We start from the raw sequence: 15,972 nt of genomic DNA on the forward strand, positions 1-15,972 counted from the left end.
AATGTGTACAGTCAATACCGCTCCATGTTATTGCTAGAGTTGACATATAGTGATGATTTCCCATGAATCCTGTATAGCACTTACCACTTGCCCACTTTAATTTCTCAGGGTTGCATTAAGGAGAGATGAGGGAAATCATGAACATATAGCATGTTTGAAAGCTTTGCGGTGTGTACCTCTGGTGTGCATGTGGAAAACACACTCCTACCACACACACACACACACATCCACAAATATGACATGATGGCATTCACTCAGGGCAGTAAATGGACTCACGTTGTATCTAGTTAATTTTGAGTGTGCTTGCATGCATGTGTGAATTTGTGTGTGTGTGTGTGTGTGAGTGTGTGTGTGAGTGTGTGAGTGTGTGCATGTGAGTTCGTAGCGCTATAGACTGTTAAGGAGTCTAGTCCTTGAGCCGGACAAAGAGCCCAGTGTGCCACACACAGTCCCCGGTCTCCCCCCACATAATCAACCATGAGCCCAGGAGACAAAGCCCTTTGATGGGGAAGAACAAGAACCAATGCTAGCTTGCCTGATTGGCAGATTCAGTATTGAAATCGGTATTGAACAGCTCCTCACTGACAACAATGGCCGCTTTGCCCTTTGGCCCACACAAATGCCTTTTAGCTCTGTGCAGAGAGTCTAGAAATGAGGTAGCATCCAAAGACTCGCTTTGTATGGGAGGAAAGGAAGAAAGTTAGACGCTCATTATCAGTGGAGGCTTTTTCTCAGCATCTGTTCAGGCCATGATTAGTTACAGTCTGGATCATATGCTTATGATGTGTTTACGAACACAAACACACACACACACACAAATACACTCACATCTCCAAAAGAACCTGAAAGAGAAGTTTCAAAGAGATGCAAGAAACCGTTAACAATGGTGGTAAATGGGAATCTGTCCAACTGGAATGCTTTATCTCTGGTGTAATGGGATTGATATCCCATTTGAAGTGTTAGGCACGCTAATAATAACTCTATTGTTTGGTGATGGGTGCCGTGAGAGGCTTTGGCAGCCAGCAGCCACATAGTGCACTGGGTCGCTGTGTGGGTCAGACACTGAGCATTTGGCCAGAGCTCAAACACTGCTTGGGAGCTGGCCAGCTACATAATTACAAACATATACTTCCCAGCTATTGTCTCATAACTTACTGTAAAATGAGAGGGCTGGAAGAAATATATTTTAATTGACCAAATGATGGAAATAGTTTATTTTGAGGTTGAAAGACTTTGATTTGGATGTGGCATGTAATGAAACTCCCTATATGTAGGATGAAGCCTCACAGCTCTACATGTGTGAGTGTGATAGTATATTCATGTGCATGTGTGTGTGTGCATACATGCAGGCATTCTTGCTCACACTTTGACCCTGGCTTGTGTCCAGCAGCAAAGAGGAACGGCATTCCTCTCCTCATTAACCCTGTGTCTGCTTCGGTTCCACTGCACTTTCTGTAAACAGGATGCAGAGAGCAGGCCAGGTTATCATCAAGTCTTTGCTACCCCACGATTAGCAGTACTTTAATTGGATAACTGGCGATTTTCAAAAGAAAAAAAACTTGTTCGTTCCAAGACACAGTGTTTTCCTCTGCTCTCTAGGAAATAAACTACCTTCCTCCAGCAGTTGAAGCCCCTTACCATCCCTACAGTAGCTACAGAGAAATGAACGATCCATTCTGACATGTCGATGAGTGTTTCAAAAGGTGTGCTGGCGGGTGAGATCCAGTTGAGATGCGACTAATGGACACTTTACTGTCTTTCGCCAACTTCCGCAGTCTCACATGGCTTGGCATGCAGGCTTTTAAAGTTGAAGTGAAAGTGGTTATGATGGGCCAGAGGTCGTCTATCACACCAAACCACTTTCCACTCCTCTCCGCCCCTGTGTGAACTCTCTCTAATGCAGCTGCGGCTGGCTTCTTGAGGGAGGGAGAGTTCACACAGGCGCTCTCAGTGGATTCGGGCTTGGTATGCATCACAGTATTTATGGCTAACCATTTTTTTTTTTTTTTTTTTTTTTTTTTTTTTTTTTACTATTGCGAACCCACTTCCCTAAATTGGTAAGCATTCCTTGCCATTTGGACCACCAGTTTTCCAAAACGTGTGATTTAATGCCTCCTTAATGTTTGCAGCTTTCATCCAAAACCCGTAAATGCCTCTAAGCCACTCGTGTATGACATCCTCTTAAAAGCTCTGTGGTCATCAAACATCTGATGGCGAAAGGGGTAGGAAAAAAATATATTTTTAAAAAGATGCGCTGATTTTATTGGATTTTTTTTTTTTTTTTTTAATTTTGGTTTTACACCACAGTAAAGATGGTCTCTATCTTGTGGGTGACCAGGCTGCTGAGGCACTTTAGACCCATGTTTCCCATTTCACGCCCCAGCTCCGACATTCAAATTTAATTGAAGGAAGCCTCTTTATCTGCAAGCAGAGACAATCAGTCAGAGCAGGAGCACAAGACACACTCTACATATCAAATTCGGTTCAACTTGACAAATACACTCATCGTGCCATGGAAAAGGATCTGTGACTTCCTAACTATACAAGCCCCAGCGCGAACAACAGGCTCATGTAAACGAGAGCAGTCATTACATATGGCACAATGATCTTAATTTTGATCCACATCATTAATCTAGGATCTGACTGCAGATTCTCATTATTTTTCAAAGCCTCTTGTTATTTGTCACAGTTTTCTCATTTGTCATAGTTTCTTGTGTTTTTTTGTTTGTTTGTTTTCTTTTCTTGTGTGTTATTTATCCTGCGGCAAGTGGAAATGAATAACCTACGGTGTAATTGCTGCATGCCAAACACATTCCGCTTCAGATTGTTTGTTTAGACGGATCTGCTGCAGAGAATGCTTCTCCGTGCCCTAAAAACATCAGACAGAGATGGAGACAGAAAAGACTGGCAACGGGAATCATATCTTGCCGATCGGCGCAGATCAGTTATACAGTGAGGATCAGACTAAGATGATGGGGAGATTAACTGGATTGGCTGTCTCCCCAGGCTCTCGAGATAAGATTGTCACAGAGGAGGATCAGATACAGGCCTTCATTTCTCATCTGTGATTTCATCTGGCCCGTTTGAGGGGTTGAGATGAAGCCGTATCGATGAGCGTTCAGATAACAAACCAAGCTGCACCACAGGCGGGACACCGAAGTGCTCTGCCTGCGTTTCTCCATGGCTACACCTTCATCATGAAAATGCTCATCATAACAAAGGAAAGATTCATTATTATATCCGGTTTCATTTTTTTTTAAGCCAAACATCTGCATTATCTCATGAAAACAAATATTGTGCTAGCATCAAGAAGATAACACTTGATAGAAAAAATTATTTGCATTGGGGGCAAGTGGAGTTATCTCACCTACTGGGTAATTAATTTTCATTTGTTTTGATACAAATAAAGATTTAAGTGCTATAATGAATGACTTGTTACAACAGTTAAAATGTTTTCAGCAGTGTAGCAGTAATTAAGTCAATAGTAATTGCAATCTTTGTAGTCATGTTTTGCTCTTTTTTTCCAGCACTCCAAAATCCTGAAGACAAGCCTTCATCAATTTTGTCCTCAAACTTTCTTCACCGTCATCAACTTCTGTTATATTTCCCTCTTATCCTTTTTCAATCTCCTGTCACACTCTCTGTCTCTGCTTTTCTGAATATTTCTCGCTGCCTTTGTCTATCACTTAATCTCACAATGCTTTTCTTACCATGCTGCTCTCTATGTCTTCTCCCCCCTCTCAGATTTGCCATAGGCAGTCTTCTGTTGGCCACACATTGAATGCAAAACCAACTAATTACTTCCACCCAACCTCTCCTCCTCCTCCTCCTCTTGGTTCCACCAGAACCCTTCCCCGACAAACATAGCAACAATATGAGTCGTCTCTCTTGCGAATGCCAAGTACCCAGGGCTGAATGCAGGCATTTATTACCCTTTTTAATTATCAAATAGCAGGATGTCTCTGTGAATACCACTTCCCTGTAAACAACTTCTCCCTCCAAGCAGGCACGGTGCAATTACTCCCAAGGCAATGGGTAGCACTTGTACAGTAGATGCTTGTTCAACACATATTTGGTTTTGCTGTGTTTGACCAACTGGGTTGAAAGTGATGTGTCAAGGAAACAGCAAGCGAGCAATTCAGGAAAATTTGACTTACAGGGCATAACTTTCCCTTGGGCGATAAGAGTGATTAGTTGCTCTATGATTATATCGCATAAACAGGTTAACACCGAAATGTCTCTCATTAGCAGGGAATCGATTTTGGAAAAAGTTTGACAAACAGCAAGGGAACAGAGGTGGAATACAAAATCTCCCACAGCACCAGCAAACTTAGTGCTTTCACCTCTGGACACACTTGTTTTGGCTGCTATCCAAGCTGAACTGTTTACTCACACAGGTTTTCTTTCCTGACTCCTGTACTCAGCGCTCCAGCTCTCCCACACCGGCCAGAGTGCTGCTGTCGCTCTGAGCTCTGCAGTTGATTGGCACGCTGGACCCCCAAGCTCGATGTTTGGGCCAGTTTCACCTGTGGCCACTTGCTAAACCAAAAAACTTGACCAAATGCACCCACACATGACCAGCTTTACACTCTATATAAAATATAAAATGATCAGGTTGCAGTAAATTGTCTCTATGACATTACATGTACAGTACCGGACACACAAATGTGTTAAATAGACGTTTCAGTGAACTGGATGTGTTAACAAAACGTATTTATGTTTACCGCTTTAGTTCATTTAAATTTCAGTTGATTTTGTATTCTACAATTCTGGAAACTCAAATGTATTTGAGAAGAGTTTCTCCCAGAGTCTTTGTACAGCAGTGTAAGGTCACATGAGTTTATGATCTCATTTTGAGGGACTTTTAAGGTCAGTGGTAAACTGGGTTGAAAGTTCATAATGTCCTGGGGTTGAACGCAAAAATGCCACCATAAAAAAATAAACCAAAAAAAAAAAAGAAAGAAAAAAACTGTTGATATTTGGAACACTCCACAGGAAAACAATGGCCCATCCAACACAAAGCCATTTTGGCAGTGATCTCATATACTGGCATCAAGAGTACATTCTAATTAACAGCAACACACATACACTCACTCACACACACACACACACACACACACACACACACATTGTACAACCTGGCTTGCAAGTCACGACATGAAGTTGACGGTAGATTCTGTTCAACAGAAGAACATTTACTTTCAAACGAGGTAGACCGATCTTTCAGAGAGCTGTCGGTGCTTCCCACTTGGGACTGCATTGTGGCTGTCTGCCACAAAATATCTTAGGCGCATCACATGGTGATGTGGCTGCAGAGGACAAAGGCACAAGTCCCAAGATTCATTGCAAGAACGTTGCATCATATTCTCAAACAGGTTGCCACAAATAAACAGCACTGTAGGCAACGATACAGAGCCACAGCTGGGGAAGTGAACAGCTGCGGGTCTTAATTGACTGCACATCGTCAAGGCACACAGCCCATTTCAAACTGTAAAAAAAAATGTGTCCTCTGTTCTTGTGTTCCAGAGAAGTTGGTTCTCTCAGGAGACAACTTCATCCACAAGTATTTTAATAAAATTCTTTGACTTGATAGTCATCAGGTGGGCAGGGAGAAAGACAACCTCAAAAAGGCCGAGCCAAAATCCACTCAGGTGCCGTCAGTCATCCCATCACGATGCACAAAGAGAGAAAAGCGCGCACATACACACCTATTAGCTCTCAAGAACTACCAAACGTTTCTTGTTCATTTTACTTGCCCATATTTTCTCTGTCAGGATTCTAAGTGGTGACCTTCCAGCCTCAGACTCATTACTCTCAACCTGTTAGGCAAAGCCTGTCATCCAATTTAATTCTAAGTTGGAATTTTTTATTCTTTGACACCCTGACTTTCATGCTTGGTATTCTGCACCCATCTCCAGCACTGCTGTACCATTAATTTTCCCCTCCCCCTTTCCTCTTGTGCCCTCTAGGTGACTGGCACCATGGGCAGCATGAAGAGCGGGCTGCACCAGCACCTTGCGAGGCTGGATGAGATCTTTGCCACACGGGGCGACTACGTGCAGACCCTGCAGTTCATGCAGCAGATGGCTGACAACGTGATCAAACAGCTTCTGGGCCTACCTGACTGGGAAGAGGCTAAAGTAGACCTGGCCTCCATCGCTGATCAAACCGCATACATAGAATATTACAGGTAAGCAGAGACTGGTAGAGGATAAATACATGTGTCAGACTTGTGAAGGGTTGCCGGGGGCTTAGTGCACACACACACACACACACACACACACCACTGGTAATGTTTCAGCTGCAAGTTGTCAGCAGCAAATCCATTAAAGGACAATTCAAGTCTTTTTGAGGTTAGGCTGTATCTGTGACTTCTCTGCCATGGTGTGTATCAGTAACTACTACAATTTTGCTGATTGTGTCAGTTTTGAGAATCTTGTGGCTAAAAATTGGGCTCCAGTTGAACTACACAGGGAAATTGAGCCATCCACAAAGTAGCACTCAGAAACACCCAAAAATGTACCATTTAGCCTCAGGATGCTGCTACAGGTTCTGTCTCTTCTGCTTCCCGCTGCTGATTGACAATGGCTGCCTACTCTCTCAATTTTGAAATTGATGAGAACTTTCGATTTTGTTGGCCGACATTATTTAGGCTACATTATGCTGGTTTGGAACCGCACCAGATGGATGAGGACAGAGCGAGGAGAGAGAGGTACAGGGAAGCAGTGGAAACACAACCTGTAGCAGTAAGCTTAATGGACTAAAGACTGAAAAAAAGGACATTTTGTGGTTATTTTTCAGCACTACTGTGTGAATGGAATTGCCCCATTATTGTTCAGTTGGAGCCTGATTTTCATCAGTAAGCTTCTCAGTAGTAACTCAGTCAGAAAAATTATTGTATTTACCCATAGACACCATGTTAGAAATGTCAGAGATACAGCCTAACCTAAAAAAAAAAAACAAAAAAAAAAAAACAGATTTGTCCATTCATGATTTTGCTGCTAACATTTCTGCTAACAGCTGAAACATGACTAACACTGTGAGTGCAGCCCCTGTACATCAGAAATACCGAAATTGTCCTTTAAACAGTGAAAGAGGTCACAAAACTCAGCATGAAAACGCATCCAGTACAGAGGGAGCAAAAATCAGAAAGTCGATTTTCTCACGACTTTGAAAAGCTGATGTAATTGTATTCACGTAAAAGGTCCAGGCCTAGTGCGGTTGTTGGCAGGTTAAAAGCCATGCATGTCTACGATGCACAGTAATAAAATGCATGGATGTGTACAGTGCCCATTAATGGGGGACAACAGTCACTGTTAGCCTAGTGGTGGCTGTGTTTCCATACACAGCCATCTAAGGTGCTGCCAAGTAATTTATGGGACGACTCTAACCATTACAGAGGGTGGAAGAATGATGTATATCCATAATTAGAATCATAATGGCTAAATATTATCAGAGACGAGCAACAAAATGCATGCATTTATTTTATGTCTATATCAAACATTTGATGGGGCATGTGCTTTTTGAATGGGCATGAGATAGTGCATCTATCTAGTCTATTATATGGCCACCATCACTGAGGAGTTTGGCTCTTGAACAGGATGTTGCATGCATTATTCATGTGTAGGTAGATATATTCTGCACGTCATGACCTGGATATATCATGTGATATTAATGTATGGCATAAAGCAATGTGGCGGTATGTATGCATCACCCACTTGTGCTGCAACTCTCTTTGCATGAGCGCTAATCTCCATATGGATTTGTGTGTAGTTTGAAAGTGCAGCGTCTTATTCAGTCAGTAGCAATCATTGCATCAACCCTACATATGCAACGTATAGGCCCTAATGGCATAGCGCTGCAGTCTTACTCACCTCTTCAGCTCTCTCACACGGAGACCCATGCTGAGTAACTGTAATAGGACCCTGGGCCCTGTCTCATTAACATTGCACTCGTGCTCTTATCATGTTGGTAGCTGCCAGAAACATGGTTTAGGAGCCATAAAGAGATTCCTGTGTCTTCTTTGGGCATTGTGCCATTGATTTAGACTTTGCCTGCAGGAACAGAGAAGCTGGTACGTCTGTATTGATCTGCAATCTGACTCCCCTGCTCTGCCCATAATTCAATACTCCACATAGCTCTGCGCTAATAGAGTAGGCAGCTCTCGACTAGACAGCCAGACTCAGTGTAAGCTGTTAATAGACTCATTATCTCTGCCTCACCCCGACTCTGAGACAAATAGTTTGTGTGTGTCTCTTTGTGTGTGTGTGTGTGTGTGTGTGTGTGAGAGAGAGAGAGAGGGTGGGGGGGGTTAATTTGACTGATGAAAGTGTATGGGCGTTGGTTACCTACTCGTCATGGATCTTCTCCAGAGAATCACTTTGCTACGTGCCACTATTTTATCATTGTTATGATTTTTTTTTATTATTATTTTACTGTTAACCAGGAAATTCCTTGAGATAAAATGTCTTTTTCCAGGGAGATTATTTATGGATCTCTGCCACATTTTAGTAGTGGGTTTGCTGAAAGCAAGCACACTCATGCTATCCCCACTTTCTTTCTTTCTTTCTTTCTTTCTTTCTTTCTTTCTTTCTTTCTTTCAATTTATGACTCTACTTATATGGTACAGCCAGACAGCACTGCTCCAATTTTTCAGCTTGCAGGTACTTTACGGGATGCGCATGTCAATTCGAGTTCTTAATAGTCTGAAGACTTAGATTTGTTTTTGTTTTTCCTCATAAAAATGAATGACAGAAAGTGAATACTGAATAGGACAGACTGTAAACACTTTCAAAGATTAAAGCTGCACGAGGCAACTTCACACGCTGGTGGCTACAAAAGGCAGCAGGAGGTAACTCTTTGAACGCCGCTACCCAGAGATCATTTTGGCGTGATGTCAGTAAACTGCACACTGCATGCTCAGGCATACAGTCCCGGCCCCTGGCCTGTGGCTGGATATCAAAGACACAAGAGAGGGAAATGATCGAACATTAATGAGTTGAGTAATGAGTAATTTTTGTCTTAAGTTTTTTGTCATCATTTCTTGTGGGCCAGTATGTAGTTGACCATGGCCTTTGACCTCCCTGTGAAGGCAGCCAAGTAAAAAGACAATCAATAAAGAATTATAATATCATTATTATTATCTTTCCAAGTGAACCCGACACACTGTCACCACCCATTTCAAGCAAATCTCAAGGAAATGCACTGCTCTAGTTAAACATGCAGTTTCCAGCCCGTACTACCTCCGCTGTGCTTTCCCATGTTTTACTCACATTGACCTTAATTCGCTGAATGCAACACAGACTAACATGGCGGTAAAGGTCACCCGGGAGCCTCGATGTACATGTTAGTATGCTGCCAGGCGTGCTCTGCTGTTCTCTACTGTACTTTAGGGGGGAAATGGAGTGATGAACAAATAGCAGTGAGGTTGTGGTGAGGGAGAGAGGGGAGGGGGAGAGAAAAAGATGTGTCAGAAAAGGAGAAAGGAAAAAGAACCAGAGAGAGAGAGAGAGAGAGGGTGAATAAGGATGCCAAAGAATGATGGAGACAGACTGAGAGGGCAGAAAGAAAGAAAGAAAAAGCTGACAGAGAGTAGCAGATGCCTGTGGTGTTAGAGTGATGATTGAGGTAAAGAGTCGGGAGATGAAGGAGGTCAGACGACTGATTGAGTTTAAGGAAAGACGGAGGGAGCATGAATAAAGTAAGAGAGGTGTGTGCAGACTGTGGGGACGGCAAGATGGGAAACGAGCCAGTTGGAAGTTTTGATAGATGGATAGATCAGGGCGGAAAGGTACGATAACTGCTCCCTTCCATCCAGCTTTCACAGCATAAAATATTCAGACATACAGATTTGAGCTCATTTATTATTAACCATCTGGACGCCATCCTGTCCTAGTCCGGTGACCACTGCACCTATAGCAGATGGACATACTGAGTAGGGCACACACACACACACACACACACAAGCAGCTTGCAAACTAATAGCACAGGCCTATAAGCTCCACCTCTCTAAGACGACAGTGATTTATGTGTCAGTTGAGACAAAATAAACATCACATCTCTCACCTGTCGCCCTGTGTGTGTCTCTCTCTCCCCCCTCTGGTCTGTTTCTCCCTCTTGCTTGTTTTTTTTTTCAGTTTGTAAAATTCAAAGGGCTTTACTAACTTAAACACAAAAATATAGGTATTTTCCAACTAAACGCCAGTGCAGTCTATGCATTCAGATAGTGTCTGTGTGATTTGGTGAGGTTTCCACTCTGTCTCAATACAGTGTATCTGTATGGGTGTTGTTATGCAGAGCTCAAACTGTCAAAAACCTACACACAACAACAGTAACGGCTCTCACAGATATCATATCAGACATGTTAACAAATTCCCTGCTGAAGAACATCGGCAAACTGTGTCAATCCGCCTTTAATTTGTACGCGTTTGGGGTGGATAGATACAGTTTGCTTAGTTCCTGTTCTTCAGCTGGAAATAGTTCCCAACAAAACTCCTCACCCCCGAGGGCAGTGGATTTTGTCAGGTATCTGTGTCATTGTATTCGGAAAGAGCTGCTGCTGTTGAGTTTTTCACATGTAAATTGCAGACAGTTTGAGCTTGACAGAACAACGCCCATCCTGCCCTGTTGTATTGTGGTCCCGGGAGACAGACTGGAAACCTCTCCAAATCACACTGAAACTATCTGGATAGGTAAAATACAGTGGTGGTAAAGAGGGAATGTTTCTTTGTATTTTGGTTGAACTGCTACTTTAAAATCCTCATTAAGCTGAACAAAACACAATGTAATGAAAAAAAAAATGCTGCTTCGCTTATCTTCCACCGTGAAAATTCAACAGCAGTAGCTCACTGGCATGTGTGTGTGTGTGTGTCTGTCTGTCTCTGCAGGTGGCTGACATACCTGCTGCTCCTCATCCTGGACCTGATCATCTGCCTGCTGGCCTGTCTGGGCCTGGCCAAGCAGTCTCGCTGGCTGCTCACCACGTACGTTTAGAACTCGCCCTGTAAAACAGAGCCATTCACAGGGAGATGAGCTCTTATTTTGTTTACAAGAAAGGAGGCAATTTGCCTTTTTTATGTGTTGATCTTTGTGTAATTTGCGCAGCAGGAGGGAGCGTCAGCGAGGGAAAGGAAGAGGGGGGTGGAGATGAGAGGAGAGGTGGATGAGATAAACAGAGTCTTCATTAAGTGGGAGCTGCCATAGAAACGTTCCGTCTCTACTTCATTAATGTTTACTACAGGTTCTATTATTTTTCCAACTTAGAGGTGAAAGGTCGTTTTGTAACTAAGGTTTGCTGGTAAGGGTTTGTATGCATACATTGCATAATTAAACTACAAAATAATGCATTAGTAATATGTTGCAGTTATTGAATTCAATTCAATTCAATTCAGTTTTATTTGTATAGCGTCAAATCATAACAAAACTTATCTCAAGGGGCTTTACAGAAGCCCGGCAGATATTGGCCAAATCCATGGACCAAAATCTCCCCCAGGAGCAAGCACAGGGCGCCAGTGGTGAGGAAAAAACCCTTTTTACAGGGCCAAAATCTTGAGCTGAACCCGGCTCTGGGTGGGCGACCATCTGCCTCGACCAGAGGGGTTGAGAGAGAGAGAGAGAGAGAGAGAGAAGAGAGAGAGAAAAAAATGTTGCATCTAAATCAATAAATTTCCTTTTATTTCTTTCAAAAATATTTAAAAATTGCTACTTACAAAACATAATCCTTAACTAATTTCTTTTTTAATTATTGCTGTTTCTAGTTTCTTCCTTGTAGTCTGGGTTAAATGTAGTGGAGCTTTTCTGATGTCCCATTCTAAATCTATAGGCATTAATATGGAGTTGGTCCCCCGTTGCAGCTAGAACAGCTTCCACTCTTCTGAGAAGGCTTTCTACAATATTTTGTCTCAGAGTGAGGGTGAGGCACAGATTTTACAAGAGTGTGTCTGTGGGAATTTTGCCCGTTCATCCAGAAGAGCATTTGTGAGGTCAGACACTGATGTTTGATGAGAGGGCCCGGTTCGCAATCTCCGTTCTAGTTCGTCCCAAAGGTGTTGGATGGGGTTAAGGTCAGGGCTCTGTGTGGGCCAATCAAGTTCTTCCATACCAAACTCAGCCAGCCATGCCTTTATGGAGCTGCTTTATGCACTCAGGCTCAGTCATGCTGGAACAGAAAAGGGCCTTCCCCCAAACTTTTCCCACAAAGTTGGAAGCACAGAATTGTCCAAAATGTCTCGGTGAGCTGAAGCATTAAGATTTCCCTTCAGTGGAGCTAAGGGGCCGAGGCCGAGTCCAGAAAAACAAGCCCATAGCGCTATCCCTCCTCCACCAAACTTTACAGTCGGCACAATGCGGCCAGGCAGGGAACGTTCTCCTGGCATTCACCAAACCCAGACTCGTCCATCAGACCGCCAGATAGAGAAGCGTGATTCGTCACTCCACACAAGACGTTTCCACCGCTCCAGCATCCAGTGGCGGCATGCTTTACACCGCTCCATCCGACACTTGGCATTGTGCTTGGTGAGCCATGGAAACTCATGCCATGAAGCTGACTTGTTGCAACAGTGGCATCCTACCACATTACTATTACAGCAGCACGCTGGAATTCAGTGAGCCATTCTTTCACAAATGTTTGTTAAGGCAGACTGCATGGCTAGGTGCTTGATTTTATACACCTGTGGCAATGGGACTGAATGAAACACCTGAATTCAGTGATTAAGAGGTGTGGCCAAATACTTTTTGTCCATATAGTGTAACTCTGTTCTTGACAGTTTTCTTTAAAGCATTGATTTTTGGTAGAGGCAACATTCATTTGGCAGTATTCTCTCAAACTGTCTGGTGGTGTTCACCAGGTTAGGTGACGGCAGGCAGCAGCTAATTCAGCCCAATTTTGGGGGGTTTTCTGCTTCAGGTGACTGATTGGTACAAACAATTTCTTCTGAGGTTCATTAATCAGCTGTGATTAATATGCATTCTTGCTCTGCTCTATCTAATCTCATCCATAAAGATCTGATTAATTCTTGCTCTGATGACAGACAGGGTGAAGCCCCCTATCTGCTTTAGAGTTAAAATGGAAGGGCTTGTCTGCCTCTCACTCTTTTACTGACATCCTTTGGTTGTGCTTTAAAATCAAAACATTACAATCTTTATTCATATTACATTGGAGAATGTTTATTTTTGTCCTAATCATCCCCTGGTTTAAAACATTTGTTTAAAAAAATCAAATAGCTACATTACTTTTTACATATTTAAAAGGGTTGACTGGTAATCTTTAGCTGATAGATTTCATGAAGAATTTATAAATCCCCACCTCCACGCCACCCTCAAACCAACACTTATTGAAAACCAGCGTTCAGTCAGCGGAAGAGATTAAATTTGTCTTTTCTAAAAAATTACTCTTGGGTTAAGGGTCATATTTGTCACTGATGCCTGGGGAGTAAGCTGCCTAAAGTGAGACTGCTGTCGCTGTGTAATGCAATCTCAGCCAGGAGTTGTTATCCTGATGAACATTTTTAGAGCGCACAATCATCCACGCTGCTCTGTGGCTTAATATTCATTTAAACTACCGAGCAGGAGGGAGAGGGAAAGAGACAGATATGGCACAACATGACATGAAATGAACTGGAGTGATATGATGAGATGAGATGAGTTTGAATCACATAATATAGACAGGATCTGAGTCTGCTCCCATGGGAAAGTGCCTGTGACAAGCAAATAGACAGCTAACCACTGGATGTTGTCCCCCGTACAACCACATTGCCCTTCCAGCTCCCATTGTATTTCACCGCTTGCCCTTTTAGCCGTGGCATTAGATTGAGTTTGCTTGGATTGGAAAGCCGTGGAGGACGGGAGATGGGAGCAAGGCCATTTCATGTTATCCAAAGTACAACTTCCTTGGAGATTGTTAGTGCAACTTAACACTTGACCTGCTTTAAACGGGTTGCGTAACTGACATGAATTACAGATGAAATGCACTGTAACCCCTGAGCCTTTATGTGGCATGCTATGAATTATTTAGCTGTGAAACAGATATTTTTTTTGACGTTTTCAAAGGAGGTGAATGGAGGCACTAAAAGAAATTTCAGTGAAAGGAGGGCACTTGTGCGAAAGAATTATGCAACAAAAACACTCCCACACACCGTAATACACATCACGCTGAGGGATGTTATCAAAGAGGATGATACGTAAACACTCACGTTCAGCGTGTCCCTTTTCATCTCATCTCTTTATAATATCTATAGTTTAATTCTACTGATCTCCATTAAAAATGTGAATTGTGCTGCAAAGGCGTTTTCACAGGGAATGAAATCCACCCGGACCCCCGTTCAGCCAGGCGAGCGTCACTCTGTCTCTCTCAATCAGTCAGCTGGGGGTGCGAGCAGGGCTATACTTGCCCTACTAACCACAAACCCTCCTCACTTCATTCTCACATCCCCTCTACACACTCTTACACACTCACACACACACACTTGCACACAATCTAGATGAGTCAGTATGTTTGCCCTCCCAGGGGATGCTCCCTTCCACTAGAGTGAAAATTGTGGGAGGCTTTTGGGAGCAGATTACATTCTGGGGGGCTACCAACTCTTCTTGGTGCTTACTTGGAGTTATCTATGTGTGTATGTGTGTGTGTGTGTGTGTGTGTGAGAGAGAGAGAGAGAGAGAGAGAGAGAGAGAGAGAGCTGGAGGGAGACTGACATACAGAGCAAGATGCAGAACTGACTGGTTCCCTGGTTTGCTTTCCAGGTTTCCCATAGACCTGGAAAGTTTAAATTTGAGAAAAATAAAGTCTTCAAGGTTTTTGAAAATGCTTTAAAAAATTAGTTGACTTTTTTTTAATCATCATTAACTCGCTCCATCTTAACATCAACACTTCCCTTTCTAAAGAAAACCCTGTGATGGATGGATGTGATGAACAGTTCATGAGTAACAAACGAGGCCTCTGTGATGTCTAATTTTGACTCATCTATGTCTAATTCCAAAACATGCCAGTTTTTAGACCATGAACATCATTGAAATGCCCTTGAATTGGAGTGTCTGAACCCTGACTTTCATTTCATCTGATTAATTTGCAGAGCTGCTGGTCTGAGCTAATTTCTCTGCAGGGCATCTGGATGGAGCCGAAATCATACGCCATCATTTTCAGTATAAAGGGTTATTGTGAGAGCAGTGCAGTCAAGAAGAGAGGAAAAAGTCCACAGCCAGAAATCAGTATTGGTGCACTGCATGTTGCTCAGTCAATATGTTTTTTTGCGTTTTATTCTTGCTAGTGGAAAGAGAACACAAACAGTTTAAGAGCAGTTTACAGCTAAGAGCAGACAATAGACACTTCAGTGACCTTGTGTGCACAGATACTGCTGGGCAAAAATATCATGTAGGACACTGGATTATTGTCAAGAACTCTGAGGAGAGGAAGAAGAAAGCTTTGAGCCAGGGCTGGAGTAAAGTCACTTTCAATTCAAAATGAAAATGAATATGCACAACCATGCTTTGCATAATGACGATAGAGCCATCAATCTCCATCATTTCTTTACAGACGGGATGCAGCAGCGTTTTATGGGAAAAGAGTTTTCTCCGTTTAGAAGAAAATCTCCTGCCTAATTTGATTTAATTCAAAGTGACTTGACCCCTGTCCTTGGTGAGAGCATTTCTTAGCATCATCCACCCTTCTTAATGGCCTCCGTGACTTATTCGCTTGATGTGCTTTGCGCCAGATTTGCAGCCGATTTCCTGCTATTTTGTGTAGCTCAGTGAATCCCCTTTACCCACCAGAGCACAAAACTGAATAATGTCTCGCTTGGTTGGGACGTGACCTGCCGGCACTGAGGGGTGATTAGAGGACATTACTCCCATTTGCAGGACCACCCATCGTCACGGTTGTTAAACGTAGCGCTCCATGCCCCAGTGGGCGCGCAGCCTTCACAACACAACAAACTCCCACAGACAGACACCTTGTTTTCTTCACTAGTGGGGTTATGC

At 43.0% G+C, this 15,972-nt stretch overlaps 1 protein-coding gene across 2 annotated transcripts in view; it reads left to right on the forward strand.

Moving 5' to 3' along the window:
• ttyh2 (tweety family member 2) overlaps nucleotides 1–15,972 on the forward strand; it is a 60,526-nt gene that overhangs the window by 26,493 nt on the left and 18,061 nt on the right. For both annotated transcript variants that reach the window (XM_030078549.1, XM_030078550.1), the window contains exons 4-5: nucleotides 5,970–6,190; nucleotides 10,887–10,982. In XM_030078549.1, the coding sequence (XP_029934409.1) occupies nucleotides 5,970–6,190; nucleotides 10,887–10,982 (317 nt within the window). The remainder of the gene's footprint in view (nucleotides 1–5,969; nucleotides 6,191–10,886; nucleotides 10,983–15,972) is intronic.

The sequence above is a fragment of the Myripristis murdjan genome, chromosome 19 (genome assembly GCF_902150065.1).
Source record: "Myripristis murdjan chromosome 19, fMyrMur1.1, whole genome shotgun sequence".
Classification (NCBI taxonomy): domain Eukaryota; kingdom Metazoa; phylum Chordata; class Actinopteri; order Holocentriformes; family Holocentridae; genus Myripristis; species Myripristis murdjan.